General features: G+C 41.1%; 1 protein-coding gene across 1 annotated transcript; it reads right to left on the reverse strand.

The window, feature by feature from the left end:
• Nucleotides 1–4886: 4886 nt before the first annotated feature.
• Nucleotides 4887–18692, reverse strand: LOC109873718 (macrophage colony-stimulating factor 1 receptor 1). Its single transcript, XM_020465402.2, has 21 exons — nucleotides 18525–18692; nucleotides 15402–15662; nucleotides 14940–15218; nucleotides 14698–14834; nucleotides 14405–14564; nucleotides 11834–12044; nucleotides 11599–11714; nucleotides 11342–11453; nucleotides 10999–11156; nucleotides 10638–10765; nucleotides 10420–10546; nucleotides 10240–10347; nucleotides 9934–10044; nucleotides 9657–9819; nucleotides 8471–8550; nucleotides 8183–8292; nucleotides 7961–8083; nucleotides 7756–7867; nucleotides 7471–7570; nucleotides 7279–7384; nucleotides 4887–7143 (listed from the first exon to the last, which is right to left on the reverse strand). Exons 1-21 carry the CDS (start codon nucleotides 18571–18573, stop codon nucleotides 6952–6954), a joined length of 2943 nt encoding a protein of 980 aa, XP_020320991.1. The 5' UTR covers nucleotides 18574–18692; the 3' UTR covers nucleotides 4887–6951.
• Nucleotides 18693–19644: the final 952 nt, after the last annotated feature.

Genomic DNA, 19644 nt, shown 5'->3' on the forward strand with positions numbered 1-19644 from the left:
TTTCACACACTGTTGCTGGTATTTTGGCCCATTCCTCCATGCAGATATCCTCTAGAGCAGTGATGTTTTGGGGCTGTTGCTGGGCAACACAGACTTTCAACTCCCTCCAAAGATTTTCTATGGGGTTGAGATCTGGAGACGGGCTAGGCCACTCCAGGACCTTGAAATGCTTCTTACGAAGCCACTCCTTCGTTGCCCGAGCGGTGTGTTTGGGATCATTGTCATGCTGAAAGACCCAGCCACGTTTCATCCTCAATGCCCTTGCTGATGGTAGGCTTTGCTACTTTGGTCCCAGCTCTCTGCAGGTCATTCACTAGGTCCCCCCGTGTGGTTCTGGGATTTTTGCTCATTTTTGCTTGTGATCATTTTGACCCCACAGGGTGAGATCTTGCGTGGAGCCCCAGATCGAGGAAGATTATCAGTGGTCTTGTATGTCTTCCATTTCCTAATAATTGCTCCCACAGTTGATTTCTTCAAACCAAGCTGCTTACCTATTGCAGAATCAGTCTTCCCAGCCTGGTGCAGGTCTACAATTTTGTTTCTGGTGTTCTTTGACAGCTCTTTTGTCTTGGCCCTAGTGGAGTTTGGAGTGTGACTGTTTGAGGTTGTGGACAGGTGTCTTTTATACTGATTGTTACGTTCCCCAGATTATGTGTTGTAGTTTGTGTATTTGCATGTGTTTATTTCAGGAAATGGCTTCCTGAAATCCCTCAAGCAGCTGATTGGTCGACTCCAGGGCTAATTGGAGAGCTGACCCCGCCCCCTCGTCAAGACGCAGCTGTCTCCAATTACACATTCATTCTGAAGCTATATAAAAGCCAGTGTTCTGTTCAGGAGAGAGATTTTTGGAGGTAGAGATTTTGCTGGGAGGTAATTGCAGAGAGATTTTGCTGGGAGGTCATTGCTGGGAGGTCATTGCAGAGAGATTTTGCTGGGAGGTCATTGCAGAGAGATTTTGCTGGGAAGTGGTATGTTCTGGGAGTTTGTCCTTTTGTTTCTTAGTTTGTTTGAAAATGGTTTAATATTCTGTTTCATTTGTTCCCAGGGGGAAGGGGAAGGCACCTAGGGAGTGCTTAGGCAAGAGGCCCGCGGACATACATATACCCGTAGTATATTCATTGTCTATGCACAATAGGTAAGACCTGGGCGGACCACCCCCTGTATTTTGGTTAGGGCACCAGGTGGTGCTAAATTAGGTAAGTGGGTAGGCAGGTAAGATAGGAGAGGGGGGGCTTTGAGATTTACTTTCTTTGCTTTGGTTCCGTCCAGCCCCTTTTCCCCATATTACCGTGTAAAGGAATAAAGAAGCCTCTTAAAGAAGTTACAGGTCTGTGAGAGCCAGAAATCTTGCTTGTTTGTAGGTGACCAAATACTTATTTTCCACCATAATTTGCAAATAAATTCATAAATGATTTTCTGGATTTTTTTTCTCATTTTGTCTGTCATAGTTGAAGTGTACCTATGAAAATGACAGGCCTCATCTTTTTAAGTGGGAGAACTTGCACAATTGGTGGCTGACTAAACTTTTTTGCCCCGCTGTATCTGGTATTGTCCGAAATATTAAATTCTTGTTAATCTAACTGCACTTTCCAATTTACAGTAGCTATTACAGTGAAAGAATACCATGCTATTTGAGGAGAGTGCACAGTTTTGAACATGAAAAGTTATTAATAAAAAAAGTAAGCACTTTTGGGTAGTCTTGGTACAAAATTCTGAACAGAATGCAATGTTTCATAGGATCAGTCTCAAACTTTGCACATTGCTGCCATCTAGTGTCTAAAATCTAAATTGCACATGGGCTGGAATGATACATTATGTGTTATATTCTCCTACATTCCTTTCACATTTCCACAAACTTCGAAGTGTTTCAAATGGTACCAAGAATATGAATATCCTTGCTTCAGGGCCTGGGCTACAGACAGTTAGATTTGGGTATGACATTTTAGGCAAAAATTGGAAAAAGGGGCCAATCATAAAGAAATTATTTTTAAAGTCTGGATTTCCGCAGGTAGTGTAATCGGACCAAATTTTGAATTTAATGTAAAAGGTTATTCCAGCAAGTGCTACAACAGTTGGGTGTAACCCATTGCCCCTATTGTACCTACCACCCAGTCTCAAGGTGCTCTTGAGAGATTTCATCAGACTTTGAAGTCCATGTTAAGAGCTTACTGCTTTGAGTTGGAGAAGTACTGGGATGAAGGGGTCCCTCTTGTGCTGTTTGCATCAGAAGGCTGATCAGGAATCTCTCGGTTTTCTTTCAAATTATTTCGTGTTTGGACCTCATTCCAGAGGTCCTTTGAGCTTTCTGAGATAAAGGTTGTTGCAGGGCGACACAAACACAAAAACAAGCGGAGGAAGAAACAAATAGCTGTGTTATGTCAACATGTTGCAACTGTACTTCACCCGGTACGATTGGACAGAGAAGTTGGTGGAAACCGGTAATGATGTTCTGCCTGTAGCCACTGCTGTTCAGGCTGTGTAAGGGCTGTTTGACCAAGAAGGAGAGTGATGGAGTGCTCCATCAGATGACCTGGCCTCCACAATCACCTGACCTCAACCCAGAGAGACCGCAGAGAGAAGGAAAAGCAGCCAACAAGTGCTCAGCATATGTGGGAACTCCTTCAAGACTGTTGGAAAATAATTCCAGGTGAAGCTGGTTGAACGAATGGCAAGAGTGTGCAAAGCTGTCATCAAGGCAAATGGTGGCTGTTTGAAGAATCTGAAATATAAAATATATTTATATTTGTTTAACACTTTTTGGGTTACTACATGATTCCATATGTGTTATTGCATAGTTTTGATATCTTCACTACTTTTCTACAATGTAGAAAATAGTACAAATAAAGAAAAACCCTTGAATGAGTAGGTTTGTCCAAACTTTTGACTGGTACTATTTATATAAATACAAATGTGGCTGTTTTTCTGGTATTTAAGTGTTGACAGACAGTTAGACACCACGATTATGCTGGAAATGGCGACACATTTAAATTGAGAATATTCTGAAATGGAAGTTGTTTTCTGTTGGTTGTGGGTCGCACCAATTGCTGTCACCTCTTTAGTCAGTATGGGTTACACCTGTGCTGGCTTGTCATCTATTTAGTCAGAATGTGTTTCACCTTTAGTTGGCTCTCCCTATTTGATTTCTAGACAAACAATCCTTATTCTATTTTCGATTTTGCTCCACTATTTCTTTTACTTCCTGTCTTTAAGTTTGGTGTGGGTTTTAATTTTGTTTGCCTGTTCTTGGGAAAATTTTGTGGGTACTCATGGTGGGTGTATTTTAGGCCCTAGTTGCTTTTGCTAGTCAACTTTCTGTGGACACTCCTACGAGTGTCTTCCAGAACCCCTCCTAAAACCCCATCTGTTTCATTTTGGTTGTGGTTACTGACTCTTTGTTAGTTCCCCCTTCTCTTCGAGTGACATTATTTGGTTTTCTTGCTGGGGAACATAACATTTTAGTCTAAAGTTATTATCAGGTTAGTCTAAAGGTAGTCTCAGGGTAGTCTGAAGTTAGTTTTAAGATATTATCAGGTTAGTCTCATGTTAGTCTCAGGTTAGTCTCATGTTAGTAAAAAGTTCGCTGAATGGATAACGGGAATCAGTCTGGTAATTATGAGGCTACGTCACCTTAGGCAACATATTGAGATGTAGCTGGGTGGCTAGTTTCTTAGAACTCTGTTAAATTGTGTGCAATGGTGCTGCTACCTAGTGGCATAAACAGTCATATACCGTTAATGGTTATAGTAGGGCAACTGTTCATAAAAGATCAGCATAAATTACGGTTATTCGTCTGTGGTTTGTCATCAATCATTTGTACTCTTTTTATATCCAATCTCTCTTGTGCATTTTTACTTTTTATGGTTTGTTCTTGTGGTTATGAAGGGGTATGTGCCATCTTCCAGAATTGCAAAATAGTTTAGCAGGAGAAGTAACTTGAATGTTTATGCAATGTCTAGGTTCTTGTTTTTCAAGAAAGGAGGGTAAACTCAGCACTTCCTGATAGTAAAAATAAATGTGTTTGTATATATATTGTATATATATGTAAGAATATTTTGGGTGGGTGTGCATGGAAAACATACCCTTTACCATGAGTGGCTATGGGGTCAAAGAAATGTATAGTAGCCTACCTGATAGAATAACTTTGCAGGGAATATATGATACTCCAACAACTAAGTATTATGACCTGGTTTGGACAAAGTTTGGACAAACCTACTCATTCAAGGGTTTCTTTATTGTAATGTTTTCTACATTGTAGAATAATAGTGAAGATATCAAAACTATGAAATAACACATATGGAATCATGTAGTAACCAAAAAAGTGTTAAAAAAATCAAGTTCTTGAAATGTTCTGGATTGACTGACCTTCATGTCTTAAAGCAATGATGGACAGTCGTTTCTCTTGGATTATTTGAGCTGTTCTTGCCATAATATGGACTTGGTCTTTTACAAAATAGGGCTATCTTCTGTGTACTACCTTTTCACAACACTACTGATTGGCTCAAACAAATTAAGAAGGAAAGAAATTCCACAAATTAACTTTTAACAAGGCACACTTGTTAATTGAAATGCATTCCAGGTGACTACCTCATGAAGCTGGTTGAGAGAATGCCAAGATTGTGCAAAGCTGTCACCAAGGCAAAGATTGGCTACTTTAAAGAATATGAAATATGAAACACTTCTTTTGGTTACTACATGATTTCATATGTGTTATGTCATAGTTTTTATGTCTTCACTATTATTCTACAATGTAGAAAATAGTAAAAATAAAGAAAAACCCTGGAATGAGTAGGTGTGTCCAAACTTTTGACTGGTACTGTACATTTCTTTAACTCTCATCCCTTTGGAATGAGCCAAACCAAAACAAAACTAATCTCCAAAACAGCAAAACGTGTTCAAAATTAATTGTGAGCCAAGGCTACACACTGGCTAAACACAAAACTTTGACTGCCCACCATAATATAAAAAGGTTTTCGCAGTAACTATGTCTTGTGTTACTTAGGCATGTTGAAACGTTGATCTCAGTTCAGTAGACCTGGTGTTGAGAACTTTGAGTATTGGAAACAAATGAAACTGCATATGTAAGTGGCTTCATTCTCCAATTTAAAGAGATGCATTAAGCAGTGGCTCACTAAGCAGTATTCATGGCAGGCTTCACCCAAAAAAACGTACCAAGAAAAAAAACATAAAACAATTTCCTTTCATCTGTCTGTGTTTCATCATTTTCTTTCCAGTCGCAAGAGGCTGAATGTGTCCCACCAGAGAAAGCATCCGAGCGAGTCAAACAGCGCCCCTCTGTCTCTGTATGTGTAGCTCATCTATCTGATGCTGTCTGGTGAAAAAGACTGACATTGTTGCCTCCCATAGCATTGAATGCAAGGGAATACAGCAAGCATTTGACCTCTCTTGATAAAAACTTAAATTCAATAATAACCAATCAGCGGTGAGCTAAACTGAGTGAGCTCAACTGTGAATGGTCCTGGCACACAAAAAAAGCATCAAGGGAAGCCAGCTTGGATTTGCTTTACACAAATAACATCACATCAAAAGCAAAACGTCATTGACAGAAACAACTTGAATTGTCATTGTTAGACTAGCGAGCAAACATTTTAGCCAGGTAGCCTAGGACAACTAAAAGCGTGTACTGTATGACAGAGTTATAGACCGTTTCCTCAACATGGAAAAGAGGAGGATGGCATTGGTGTTTCTCTACAAGTAGGGTGAGTCAACATGTTTTTTTTCTAGTTGCACAAACAGAGGTTTTGTGATGAAACAAAGGTGTGGTTGAATTTATTCTGCCACTGTATCTTCTTATTGTCTCGGCCTCAGACCTATATATCACTGTGTCTTCTTATTGTCTCGGCCTCAGACCTATATATCACTGTGTCTTCTTATTGTCTCGGCCTCAGACCTATATATCACTGTGTCTTCTTATTGTCTCGGCCTCAGACCTATATATCACTGTGTCTTCTTATTGTCTCGGCCTCAGACCTATATATCACTGTATCTTCTTATTGTCTCGGCCTCAGACCTATATATCACTGTGTCTTCTTATTGTCTCGGCCTCAGACCTATATATCACTGTGTCTTCTTATTGTCTCGGCCTCAGACCTATATATCACTGTATCTTCTTATTGTCTCGGCCTCAGACCTATATATCACTGTATCTTCTTATTGTCTCGGCCTCAGACCTATATATCACTGTGTCTTCTTATTGTCTCGGCCTCAGACCTATATATCACTGTATCTTCTTATTGTCTCGGCCTCAGACCTATATATCACTGTGTCTTCTTATTGTCTCGGCCTCAGACCTATATATCACTGTGTCTTCTTATTGTCTCGGCCTCAGACCTATATATCACTGTGTCTTCTTATTGTCTCGGCCTCAGACCTATATATCACTGTATCTTCTTATTGTCTCGGCCTCAGACCTATATATCACTGTGTCTTCTTATTGTCTCGGCCTCAGACCTATATATCACTGTGTCTTCTTATTGTCTCGGCCTCAGACCTATATATCACTGTGTCAAGGCATATGAACTAACAGGTTATAGAGCAAATCATGCAATTATCACAACACACAGGTTGTAATATGTTGTTTTTTCTCCCTGACTTGGGTTCCCCTAGGGATTTTTACCCATGCATAGCTACCTGGCATTAAGTTGTCAGAGTCCGATCAGAGTTTGTAAAATATCTTGATCTGTGTAAATATAAAAGTTAAATGGGTAGAATAATGTCTGGGGTTATGGTCATTTTCTGTACATAAAATGTTCAAGGCATACATGCTTAGTTCCTTTTAAAACGGTTGTTGCTGACTAGAACTTGACTTTGTACTTCGTAAAAAAGGTACTGTATGACACTAAAACCATGTTCTGTACAGTGAGGGTCAAGACATTTGGATCATTTGGTGTGTCTAGTCCATCCAACTCTTGGCTATGACCGGCAGACAGTCATCTATGAACGTATAGTAATGGAGGACGGCCTGATGTGCTCTGAGCAGAACTGGTAGATGTTATCCCTCATCAACAGGGGCTGTTCCTCTTCTTCGTGGTTCAGTGTCTGATCACAATCCTCACTAATCTTAGCTTGGTCACTCTGCTCTCCTGACTCCTGCTGTGGCGTCTTATTCTGCACATTCCTGTAGGTCTGGCAGAAGAAAGGATACTTTGTGTCAATTTTTTTTAAAGTGTTGATATCCCCAAACAATTTTAGCCACAAAATGATATTATTCTTACTTCTAAATACATTTTAGGAGTACAGAAAATCGTGGGTCCATCTGACCTGGTCTGGCTGGTCAGGCAGTAGACTCTGGATAAGCTGACCAATGGTACTGAAGGTTGGACGCACTGTTGGTTCCATGTTCCAACACATCTTCATGATGGTGTATCTGAGGAGAACTCTCAGTTTCAGATACTGCAGCAGGTTGTCAGGTTACATCATCTCTTTTCGCCGATCTTGAGGTATAATACTCACATCTCTGGAGGGGCAAAGTCCGGCTGTGACATGTGGCATCCATCTTTGATCATCTTGTAAAACCGGGTGTCCACCACAATATTAGGGTATGGGCTCTTACCTAGAAATAACAACAAAATATATATATTTTCTAAAAGACTGATTCAACATAAGACATCATTTTTGTCATCACGTGCCAGAGTGACCTAGCCTGATCCCAGATCTGTTTGTGCTTTTGCCGACTTCATTTTCATTGGCAAGCGAACAGATAGACTGGCACCCATGCTAAGTGCCAGAAAGACCCACCCAGAGAGAAGACCTCCCACAGCAGTATCCCATAGGACCAGACATCACTCTGCACTGTGTACACACAGTCAAAGATGCTCTCGGGGGCCATCCACTTCACTGGCAGACGGGCCTGGGAAGAAACATAGTTCACAATCATTGGAGAATCTGAGATTCCTTAACTAAAGTGATTTCTTTATTTCTTTATATTGTTTTATTAACTCACATTTCCTTTCACCACATAGTTGGAGTCATTCTCGATGTCTCGAGCGAGCCCAAAATCGCAGATCTTAGCCACGTGGCCATCGGTCAATAGGACGTTCCTAGCGGCCACATCCCTGTGAATGCACTGCAAAGACAACATTGGTTTCACTCATATAGTCATGTGTCAATCTGCATGTTACACTACATGAGTTGACTTTAAATTACAATTCCATTTTTCTATTACGTTTTTGGATGCAAGGAAGTCCATTCCCTGAGCCACCTGATAGGAGACCGTCAACAAGTCTTCTATGTCCAGCGACCAGGTGTCTGTCTCTGGATCCTCACATAAAGAACCTATGACGGAGAGAGAGAGGAAGAGAGAGACTATATGACACTTAACAGTGTATATTATCACCCTTCACTCCATCACCTAGCAGAGAGACAGAGAGAAAGATCGAGGAAGAGTGTATAACGCCCTTCCACTCCACAACCCTCTCCGTGTTACTGCAGTGTGTAGATGGATGTTAATTACCCATAGGGCAGTATTTGGGCCTCTGCGCTGGATGCATGTCCTGGTAGTTGTCTGAGCTGGAGCAGGAGATCCCACTGTCACTGCAGACACGTAAAGGACTAGAGGTTAGAGGTTACTCTACGGTCTACACTGGACAGTTACACTGAGTGGACAAAACATTGGGGCGGCAGGGTAGCATAGTGGTTAGAGCGTTGGACTAGTAATCGGAAGGTTGCAAGTTCAAACCCCCGAGCTGACAAGGTACAACTCTGTCGTTCTGCCCCTGAACAGGCAGTTAACCCACTGTTCCTAGGCAGTCATTGAAAATAAGAATTTGTTCTTAAATGACTTGCCTAGTTAAATAAAAGGTTAAAAAAATATATTAAATTTTTTTTTTTTAAATGAAGAACACCTGCTCTTACCATCACATAGACTGACCAGGTGAATCCAGGTGAACGCTATGATCCCTTAGTGATGTAACTTCTTAAATATACTTACATCAGTGTAGATGGGGAGGAGACAGGTTAAAGAAGGATTTTTAAGCCTTGAGACATGGATTGTGTATGTGTGCCATTCAGGCGATGAAGCGCCTTTGAACAGGGTGTGGTAGTAGGTACCAGGTGCACCGGTTTGTGTCAAGAACGGCAACGCTGCTGTGTTTTTCACGCTCAACAGTTTCCCGTGTCAATCAAGAATGGTCCACCACCAAAAGGACATCCAGCCAACTTGACACAACTGTGGGAAGCATTGGAGTCAACATGGGCCAGCATCCCTTTGGAACGCTTTCAACACCTTGTAGAGTCCATGCCCCGACCAATTGAGGCTGTTCTGGTGTTTCTAATGTTTTGTACACTCAGTGTATTCTGTGTAGAAATTTAAATGTACGGTCAGTGATAACGTAGAGACCATGACGTGCGTCAAGAGGCATGAATGCCTTGTTAGTATAGAATGTAGATTTTGATACGGCACCACAGAGTGCAATGCATAAAATGAGGGCAGGAGAGTTCACTGGCTAGATGAATACAAAGCGTTGTCACCTGGTTGATGGTATATAAAACATGTGTGGAGACTGAAACTTGTGCCTCACATCTATTTCTCATTTCTCGTTTTGGTGCACTTTCACTAACCCAGAAACCATGTCTGGTGGGAGAATGGAGAAAGGAGAGTGAGTTGAGACTAGAGGCATGTTAGTGATCGTTCAGCCCACCTCCTGACACGAGACTCCTGGCTACATGTGTTCTTGTAGTGATCACTATCCCCTGGAACCCCTGGTCCACTCAGGATGGAGTCCAGGAACAGCTTGGCTTTGCCACGCAGGAAGTTCAGCAGGTCGCCATGGCTACAGTACTCTGTGATCATCAACATTGGGCCTGTGGTCGAACACAACAATGAGATTACCTATTTGGTTAACTAATGAAACTCACCCAACAAGTCATGTTACCTTCTTCTATGGAAATGCAAGTACAGAAAAGAGTTTGTCGCACCTCCTTGAGTACACGCCCCCAACAGGTTAACAATGTTGTCATGACATCCCAGGTGACTGAGGATCTTCAGTTCTGACATCAGAGCTTCTCTCTCCTCTGAGTGGGCGCTTGCTGAGGAGGAGTAGCAGCTCTTTCATTATTGCATTTACTGAGATACTGCTACATCTATGATGGGAACTACTTTCGTGCCAGCATGTATCCAATAGCAGTTATGTATTGTACAATCATATTGACTTCCTTCTGTAAATTAAAAGCAATGCTGCAGGGTTAAAGATGTTTACGAACAGTATGAGGAGGCTAACTCACGCTTGAGCATCTTTACTGCCACACGGGTGGTCATGTTGTCATCGGTCCCCAGACCATAGGCAGTGGCCTCCACAACTTTCCCAAAAGCCCCTGCTCCCAGAATCTGGCCTGAAAGAGTCAGGCATTACTGTTTCATGTACTGATGTCTGTTTCAACCCCCAAAACGACAATAAAACATACCAAGCCTCAGCTTATCACGAGGGAACTCCCATTTCTTGTTATAAGGAAGTTGAGTAGGATCAATAAAGGTGTAGTTATTCCCATCATTGGCCTCGATGATCTTCCACCGGACTTCATATTTGGGTTTCTATGAGAGAAAACATATGTTGTGTAATGGTCTAACTGCAAATGTATTTGGGCAGTGAAAGCCAATGAACGAGTCAGTAAATGCAGCTCACCTGCTTGTATTTGTACAGAACGATGACAAGCAGAAGGAACAGAAGGGCTGATGTGCTGGTGGCTCCAATGAGAGTGGGGGTGAACAGCTCGGACATTACAAATGTTTTTGAAGTGGCAGCAACAACATCTAAAACATAGCAAACAACACAGTACATCTAAAACATAGCAAACAACACAGTACATTTGAATGCCCTTGAAGTCAGCTCATGACATTATTCAATACTGAACAGGGAAATGAGAAATAACACTACCAGTGGCTGTTTCAGTACTAGTCATAGTAAGAGACCACCGGCGCCATGTGAGAATCTCACAAAACTTGTGTTTGTGCAGTATACTATATAGCTGTAATGGCCGTCTTACGCGATATGAAGATGTCCCGATTTTTGCCAGCAAAGTTAAAGGTGACACACTCCACTGTGAACTCCTCAGTTGAGGGACTGAGGGTCAGCTCACTCTGCCCCTCCATGGTGCTGGTGAAGAGAGGCTGCACCTCCACGGTGTCATTGTCCGCATCACACCTGAACACAGAGGAACGTCAAGACGAGCAGAGACAGTAGGCCTATTTCATTTAAGAGTGAAACAGCTCTCTCTGCATATTTTACTGTGCAAAACTCTTGGCTTATTGTTATCCAGTTAGAGAACCTACAATCAATCAAATTGAGTATATAGAGCCCTTTTTTACATCATCAGTTTTTACACCTACGTGATTTGTATTCCTGGGCACTGGTACCAGAGGATTGTGGGAGCTGGGTATCCAGAGGAGGTGCAGATCAGGGTGGTAGAATTCTTCAGGCTGAGCATCGCATTGGGTTTCTCTAATCAGTCAGAGAGGACAGACAGCATCACACTGTGTAAGTCATCATCACGTCACTCTCACAATACACGGAACAGTTTTGCTCCATATTTTCTCTCTAGTTTGATAGTCGGTGTGACCTGTCACATTGGAATAAGATATCTTACGGTAGACTTGGATATTGAAGGTGATGGAGCTGTTGAGGCGCGTGCTCCTGGTGTGGAGGGTGTACTGGCCCCTCTCCTCAGACCTGACTCTGTGTAGCAGCAGGCTGCTCTCGTACCTACAGGATGACAGGACAGGATCAAATAACAGCACCGGTTCCTGTATTTATTCAGCATCTTTTAGAAATGATGTGGTATACACATTCAGAAGCAGGGTAATTATTGGGAAAATAATGACCTGTTATTGTCTTGGGTGGTCCATGTGTCGCCATGAGTGGAGATGTTGTGACTGTGAGACATGGGCACGTCCCACCAATGCTTCTTGATTTGGGGATAGGCCTCGATTAGAATGCTTATCTCAAGGTTCTCCCCTTCTTTCACATTGACTAAGGAGCCATTTTGGTATAGATTGGGTGACAGGCGGGGTATGAACCTAATGTAAGGCTCATCTGAAGGAGGGAGAAAGACAAACAGAAAGAACATTAAAGATAACATTATTTTGATCAAACTTCAACAAAACTTAACATTTTAAATTATCACACCACAATTTCCTTTGAGGATGCTGAGCTGAGTTTCACTTTTAAAACAGGTTTCCATGTTTGGTGTTTGTGGAGATCAACACTAGCCTTGTACTACCATCCTGATCTCGCGGGCTTACATACATATGTTCCCATGTAGCGAAACATATTAGATGCTAGCCAGACATATTAGATGCTAGTCAGACATATTAGATGCCAGCCAAACATATTAGATGCCAGCCAAACATATTACATGCCAGCCAGCCAAACATATTACATGCCAGCCAGCCAAACATATTACATGCCAGCCAGCCAAACATATTACATGCCAGCCAGCCAAACATATTACATGCCAGCCAGCCAAACATATTACATGCCAGCCAGCCAAACATATTACATGCCAGCCAGCCAAACATATTACATGCCAGCCAAACATATTACATGCCAGCCAAACATATTGCATGCTAGCCAAACATATTACATGCCAGCCAAACATATTGCATGCCAGCCAAACATATGACATGTTAGCCAAACATATTACATGTTAGCCAGCCAAACATATTACATGCCAGCCAAACATATTACATGCCAGCCAGCCAAACATATTACATGCCAGCCAGCCAAACATATTACATGCCAGCCAAACATATTGCATGCTAGCCAAACATATTGCATGCTAGCCAAACATATTGCATGCTAGCCAAACATATTACATGCCAGCCAGCCAAACATATTACATGCCAGCCAGCCAAACATATTACATGCCAGCCAGCCAAACATATTACATGCCAGCCAGCCAAACATATTACATGCCAGCCAGCCAAACATATTACATGCTAGCCAAACATTGCATGCTAGCCAAACATATTACATGCCAGCCAGCCAAACATATTACATGCCAGCCAGCCAAACATATTGCATGCTAGCCAAACATATTGCATGCTAGCCAAACATATTACATGCCAGCCAAACATATTACATGCCAGCCAAACATATTACATGCCAGCCAAACATATGACATGTTAGCCAAACATATGACATGTTAGCCAAACATATGACATGTTAGCCAAACATATTACATGCCAGCCAGCCAAACATATTACATGCCAGCCAAACATATTACATGCCAGCCAAACATATTGCATGCTAGCCAAACATATTACATGCCAGCCAAACATATTGCATGCCAGCCAAACATATGACATGTTAGCCAAACATATTACATGTTAGCCAGCCAAACATATTACATGCCAGCCAAACATATTACATGCCAGCCAAACATATTACATGCCAGCCAGCCAAATATATTACATGCCAGCCAAACATATTGCATGCTAGCCAAACATATTGCATGCTAGCCAAACATATTACATGCCAGCCAAACATATGACATGTTAGCCAAACATATGACATGTTAGCCAAACATATGACATGTTAGCCAAACATATGACATGTTAGCCAAACATATGACATGTTAGCCAAACATATTACATGCCAGCCAGCCAAACATATTACATGCCAGCCAAACATATTACATGCCAGCCAAACATATTACATGCCAGCCAAACATATTGCATGCCAGCCAAACATATTACATGTTAGCCAAACATATGACATGTTAGCCAAACATATGACATGTTAGCCAAACATATGACATGTTAGCCAAACATATGACATGTTAGCCAAACATATGACATGTTAGCCAAACATATTACATGTTAGCCAAACATATTACATGTTAGCCAAACATATTACATGCCAGCCAGCCAAACATATTACATGCCAGCCAAACATATTACATGCCAGCCAAACATATTGCATGCCAGCCAAACATATTACATGCCAGCCAAACATATTGCATGCCAGCCAAACATATGACATGCCAGCCAAACATATGACATGCCAGCCAAACATATGACATGTTAGCCAAACATATGACATGTTAGCCAAACATATGACATGTTAGCCAAACATATGACATGTTAGCCAAACATATGACATGTTAGCCAAACACATTACATGTTAGCCAAACACATTAGATGCTAACTAAACACATTAGATGCTAGCTAAACACATTAGATGCTAGCTAAACACAGATGCTAGCTAAACACATTAGATGCTAGCCAAACATATTAGATGCTAGCCAAACATATTAGATGCTAGCCAAACACATTAGATGCTAGCTAAACACATTAGATGCTAGCTAAACATATTAGATGCTAGCCAAACATATTAGATGCCAGCCAAACATATTAGATGGTAGATCAACACCCCCTTTCCCTAATGCTTACCTACGACCTCCAGGTAGGTGGTGGACCTGTTGGCCCCAGCCTCATTGATGGCTGTACAGGTGAAGTTTCCTGTGTCAGACATGGTCACAGCCGGGATAGTCACAGTACTGGTGATGTGGACCTGCTTGTCCTGTATTACTTTTTGAAAGAAGTTCAATGTCTGCATATATAAAAAAATATATAAAAACAACAAATCAGTTCAGATCTTCAGACATATACTGTATCATACAAGCTAATGGGAAACATATAGGATTTAATTATAGAAATTGAGGACAGGTTACTGTTTAACTTACTTTGAGGGAGGAGTGTTTCCAGGTGACGTTGTAGAAGTGGTTAGGGTTACTGGTGATGCAGGGGATGAGGAGCTCCTCTCCAACAATACTAACATACCCATCTACCTCAATCAACACAGACGGTGGCCAACGCAACCCTGGAACAGACACATAGAAGTAGATGTGTTTAGATGCTTTGGGACTAATAACCTCAATGCAATGTCCAAAAAATACAAAATGCACAGACATCTACTTCATCTTACTTTGAATGACATTGATAGTGATGTCTTTGGAGCGTGTTGTGACCCCATTGACCTTTGCGCTGCATATGTAGTTTGCACTGTGGCTGGTCAGAAGGTGTCTGATGAGGATCCCTCTCCTGGGATTGACAGTGTAGTTCATGTCGGGGGGTGTTGGGTCTCCGTTGGCCATATGGAGGGACATGTCTGTGGCACTGGGGTCTGTCAGCTGACAGAGGAGAAGATCCCCGCCCTCCTTAACATCTCTCATGTTGCGGGGGGTTACCAGGACGTTATTGGGATCTATAAGGAACATAACAGGTTGAGCAATGTTGACTTAATTTGTGACATATTAGGTGATAAACATACAATGTTGTGTGTGGCTTTGGCATCTGGACAGATAATAATAATGATAATTTATCATTTCTAGAGCGCGTTTCCCACTCTCAACGTCCATAAAAGATGTCATGTCATGAAAACACTTACCTTTCACATAGATGTGGACCTCTGAGAACAGGTCTGGTTGGTTGTCATACACACACTTGTATGTGCCAGTGAAGTCTGCTGTAAGGTACTTGGTGGAAATCACACTCCCCTGTTTAGAGCTCCTCAATTTGAACGCTGTGGTAGACCAGGTGGCTGTGCTGTCCCCTTCACAGGTCAAGGTGAATGATGTTCCTAAAAGCAAAGTCCTCTCAGCCTCCCTCAGCAACACAGAGTTCAGCCTGATTACTGGAGGACTTCGCTCTGTCAACAAACCAAAGACAGAACCAGGAATAAACAATCAATATTAACAATCCCTCACATGTCCATCACATGTTTCCTCACATGTTCCTCACATGTTTCATGGAATATAGACATAGACTACGGTAATAATAGATTTCAATTAATTATCACATTTTGTAACTCTAAAACGGAGACCCAACACCCCCCGACATGAACTACACTGTAACTCTAAAACCTATCTTCTCAGGGATGAACATATCCAAGTGGATGCCCCACTGATTTGTATTTATTCAGTTTATATATTTCATCTTCAACTTCAATCATTACATTTTTTCTAAATATGTGAACAGTTTATTGTACAGATGATTGTTTTTCAGGGTGGGGGTTGAAAATGTTTTGAACATTTTAAAGACCTCCACTGAAAAATATAACACTGATCCATCCTTGCATAAGGAAGGTGGAGTAATAGTCAGACGGAATTGAGTCATCAGCAGTAAATACAGATAGAACAGGATCTACCTTGGACAGAAGAGGAAGAACAATTTAAAGCTACAATATGTAACTTTTTTGGGGCGACCCCACCAAACTCACAAAGAAATGTGAGTTATAGATCTGTAATTCCCATTGAAAGCAAGTCTAAGACGCAGTATATCTGTTCTATGTGCTCTATTTCTATGCCGCACATTCTTAAGTTTGGTTTTTGCGTCTTTTACTTTCTAGTTTGTACACCATCTTCAAACAGCTGAAATTACAATATTGTTGGTTATTGAAAAGATATTTCACTGCAGTTTGGATTGTACCATGATTCTCTACATTGTTTGTTTTGCCACATTAACTGAAATTAGGTAAAGTATTAGAATTTTAGCAACCAGGAAATGGCGGCGCATCACAAAGAAGACTTGTAAAATAACTGTTATTTTGAATCTGTTTATTTGGTTTTTAGGCGATTCAGAGAGTGATACTATACATTGGTAATCAATCATGGATGTTATAATCTAAAACAGTAAAAAATAAACAAATCAGATAATGTGATTTAGTATTGGGATATCAGACTGTGATTGGTTCATCAGTTAATTGTTAAATCCATACAAGCAAACTGACTTGATCAATGCATTATCTATTGTATGCCTTATTGACCAAATATGGTTTAGTAGCATGTTATTGCCCACAATCTGAAACTGGATTGAACTGCTGCTTAGTTTGTTATGAAGCTTATTCTCTCTGATTGGACAGCCTGTCTCATGCAGGTTAACATTTTAGCATCTCATTGGCTGGCAGCGTTGGGTTTCTTGGCCAGGTCCTGGAGGTGGGTGGAGATGCGGGACACCTGCAGCAGCAGGGCCTGGTGGTTCTCCACCAGAAGACTCTGGTGTCTGCCCAGGTTCTGCAGGTTATTCAGGTGCTGAGCTCCCTGGTCCTTCATGGCTTTCAGCAGGTTGATGACCTCCCTCTGGCCGCTGGACACCTCTCTGTGCTCCTGGACCAGCTGAGACAGCGCCTTGACCACCTCTCCTTTCCAGGTAGCAGCTTCTCGCTGGTCCTGGGTATGTTGGGAGAGTAACCGTTTCAGCTCATCCACTCCACAGCATAGAGACGTAGGGGCTACCACCGGGTCTGGGGGAGCCTGACTGAACTCTGGGTTGGCTGGGAGGAAGACTGGTTTAAGGTCCCCCATGGTCATGCCAACTGGTTCACTGGCAGGGGGTTCTTTGTCACCTGAAAGAGGGTGAAAACACATTGTCTCATTGTTGAGTGAAGACTTCCCATTTTAATACAAAGCAACAAACCTGCAAGAAAAATACATTTTGTTTGACTGTACAACACAGTATTTCACTTGTATTGTATAAAATACTAAAATGGATATCAAACAATCCACTTACTTTGAATCAGTGAAGCGCATCGTCTTGAATTTCTCCTCTGTCAGGCATGATGCCAACACTTCAGTACCAGAGTTATGTAATTTGCTGTTACTGACATATCATTTTATCATATGGTGAATTATGAGTTATTTCAATTTCAATGCCTTAGGTATCATCCATAGAAAGGTGTTAATAAAAATAATTTTCTTGGTATACATCAACGTCACCAGAGATAATTATTTTTGCAATAAAGGGTTTTCTGTCTATTTCATATTTGAGTGTTTTTTTTTCAGGGAGAAAGGGGAAATGAGAGTGTTCCTAAGAAGGGTTGAAGCATGTGTCTTTTTGTGTGTGTAATTTTTTTTTTTTACGGAACCCCCGATAGCGTCTAGCTCCAGGAAACACATTGTGCTCGGGACTTGCTGGACGGATCCAGGTCATCGGGGTGCCTGTTTCCCAATCCCACTCTCACTTCTGCTTTTTCTGGGGAGGCGGCGGAGTGGGGGGAACCACCAGGAGCTGGACATGTTCTGTTAGCTCTGTGTCTACCCCCCACCCCCTGTGACCCCCCCTGTCCCCCCTGCTCTCAGATGCCAGAACCCACAAAGCTAAACACCTGCTCTCACTGTAACAGTCTTCACTATGACATTTTATCCATTTGAGTCCAAATTCTGTTACATCCATGGTTACATTTTTGGGGAAAAAAGAGGAATTGTCATAAAAATGTAATTAAGATTAAATCACATGTATCTATTCTGTTAAATATTTTAAACAAATGTATTTGACTGTTTTGATGGAAATTTTATCAATGCAAAATACAAAAAAAGTTGGTATTTAAAAAAAATATCAAAACAACTCATGAACATATGATACATTTGTGTGAATATTGACAGCACCATGAGATTTGAATGAGGTCTCGTTGGTTTAAAAAAATCATGACACATCCTCTGAACAACATTCAGAGAACAAAGGAGCTGATTTTAAAGCACTTCCTACAGTCTCACATTGATTTTTATGTGCTTACCTTGTGCTGTGCAGAGCATGATGCCCAGGAAAAGGGCTAGGAAGAGCATATTCTGTCCCTCTCACTGTCTCTGTTGGTCTCTGTCTATATGTCTGTCCTCTGGGCAGTCTGTCCGCTCTACTCAAGGGTTGTTAAGGAACTGGTTGACTGGGGTGGCTTGTCAGTCTTGATATCATTACAACTTCCCCTAACTCACCTCCCACAGTGCGTACAGCCAGTACATATTAAAGTAGTTTGTGTGTTCTGAATTCTTTTGATGGATGAGTCGTTGTCTTTTAGTAAAGTATAACAATGTTTATACAACGTATTTACAGACGGCCAGTTAAGTTAGACATGAGTGGAAATAAGAGTAAACATTTTTATGACATGTATTTGAAATAGAAATAAGTCAAATTCCACTGAAACACCTTGCAGTACATTTGCTGTGTAGCAATGTAAGCATGTCAATTAATATAGGGAGTTAATTAAAAATAGATGTGTACTTTTTTTTTCTTCCCATCTAAGAAGCTTAGATATCGACAGCATTCTTCAGCTTATTCAGAATCGTCCCTCACCGCGTGTTATTCCATCTTACTATTACGTAGGATACCGAACAGAACAGGGAAAACAACGGTTAAGTGCATATACACCTTTCATTGCTTTGTTATATAGGTACAGTACACACTAATATATATATATATATATATATATATATATATATATATATATATATATATATATATATATATATATATATATATATATATATGATTTATACAATACAGAGAGCACAAATTGAAAGAGGACACAATTCTGAACAATAAAAGGCACTTCATTTGATTTTCAAAGACATTCGAAAAATCATTTAAACATCATGAAAACTATGTCATTTAATACATCTCAAGAAATTGCATGTGAAGTATCAAATGCCCTTTCAATGTGTTTGAGTTGACACTCAAGGACACTAGCCATAGACCTTTCAGTACAGAGCTGGAAGTTCAACAGTATTCTGTATAAGACAATGCTCTAGCCAGGCAAACAGATTAGGCACAACAAAGATATTTTGTACTATTTATGAAACAAATTCATTCTGACATTTACAATCAGTGTCTTTAATATGCTACTGAAACCTGATGGAACA

Source organism: Oncorhynchus kisutch, linkage group LG29, assembly GCF_002021735.2.
Source record: "Oncorhynchus kisutch isolate 150728-3 linkage group LG29, Okis_V2, whole genome shotgun sequence".
NCBI lineage: Eukaryota > Metazoa > Chordata > Actinopteri > Salmoniformes > Salmonidae > Oncorhynchus > Oncorhynchus kisutch.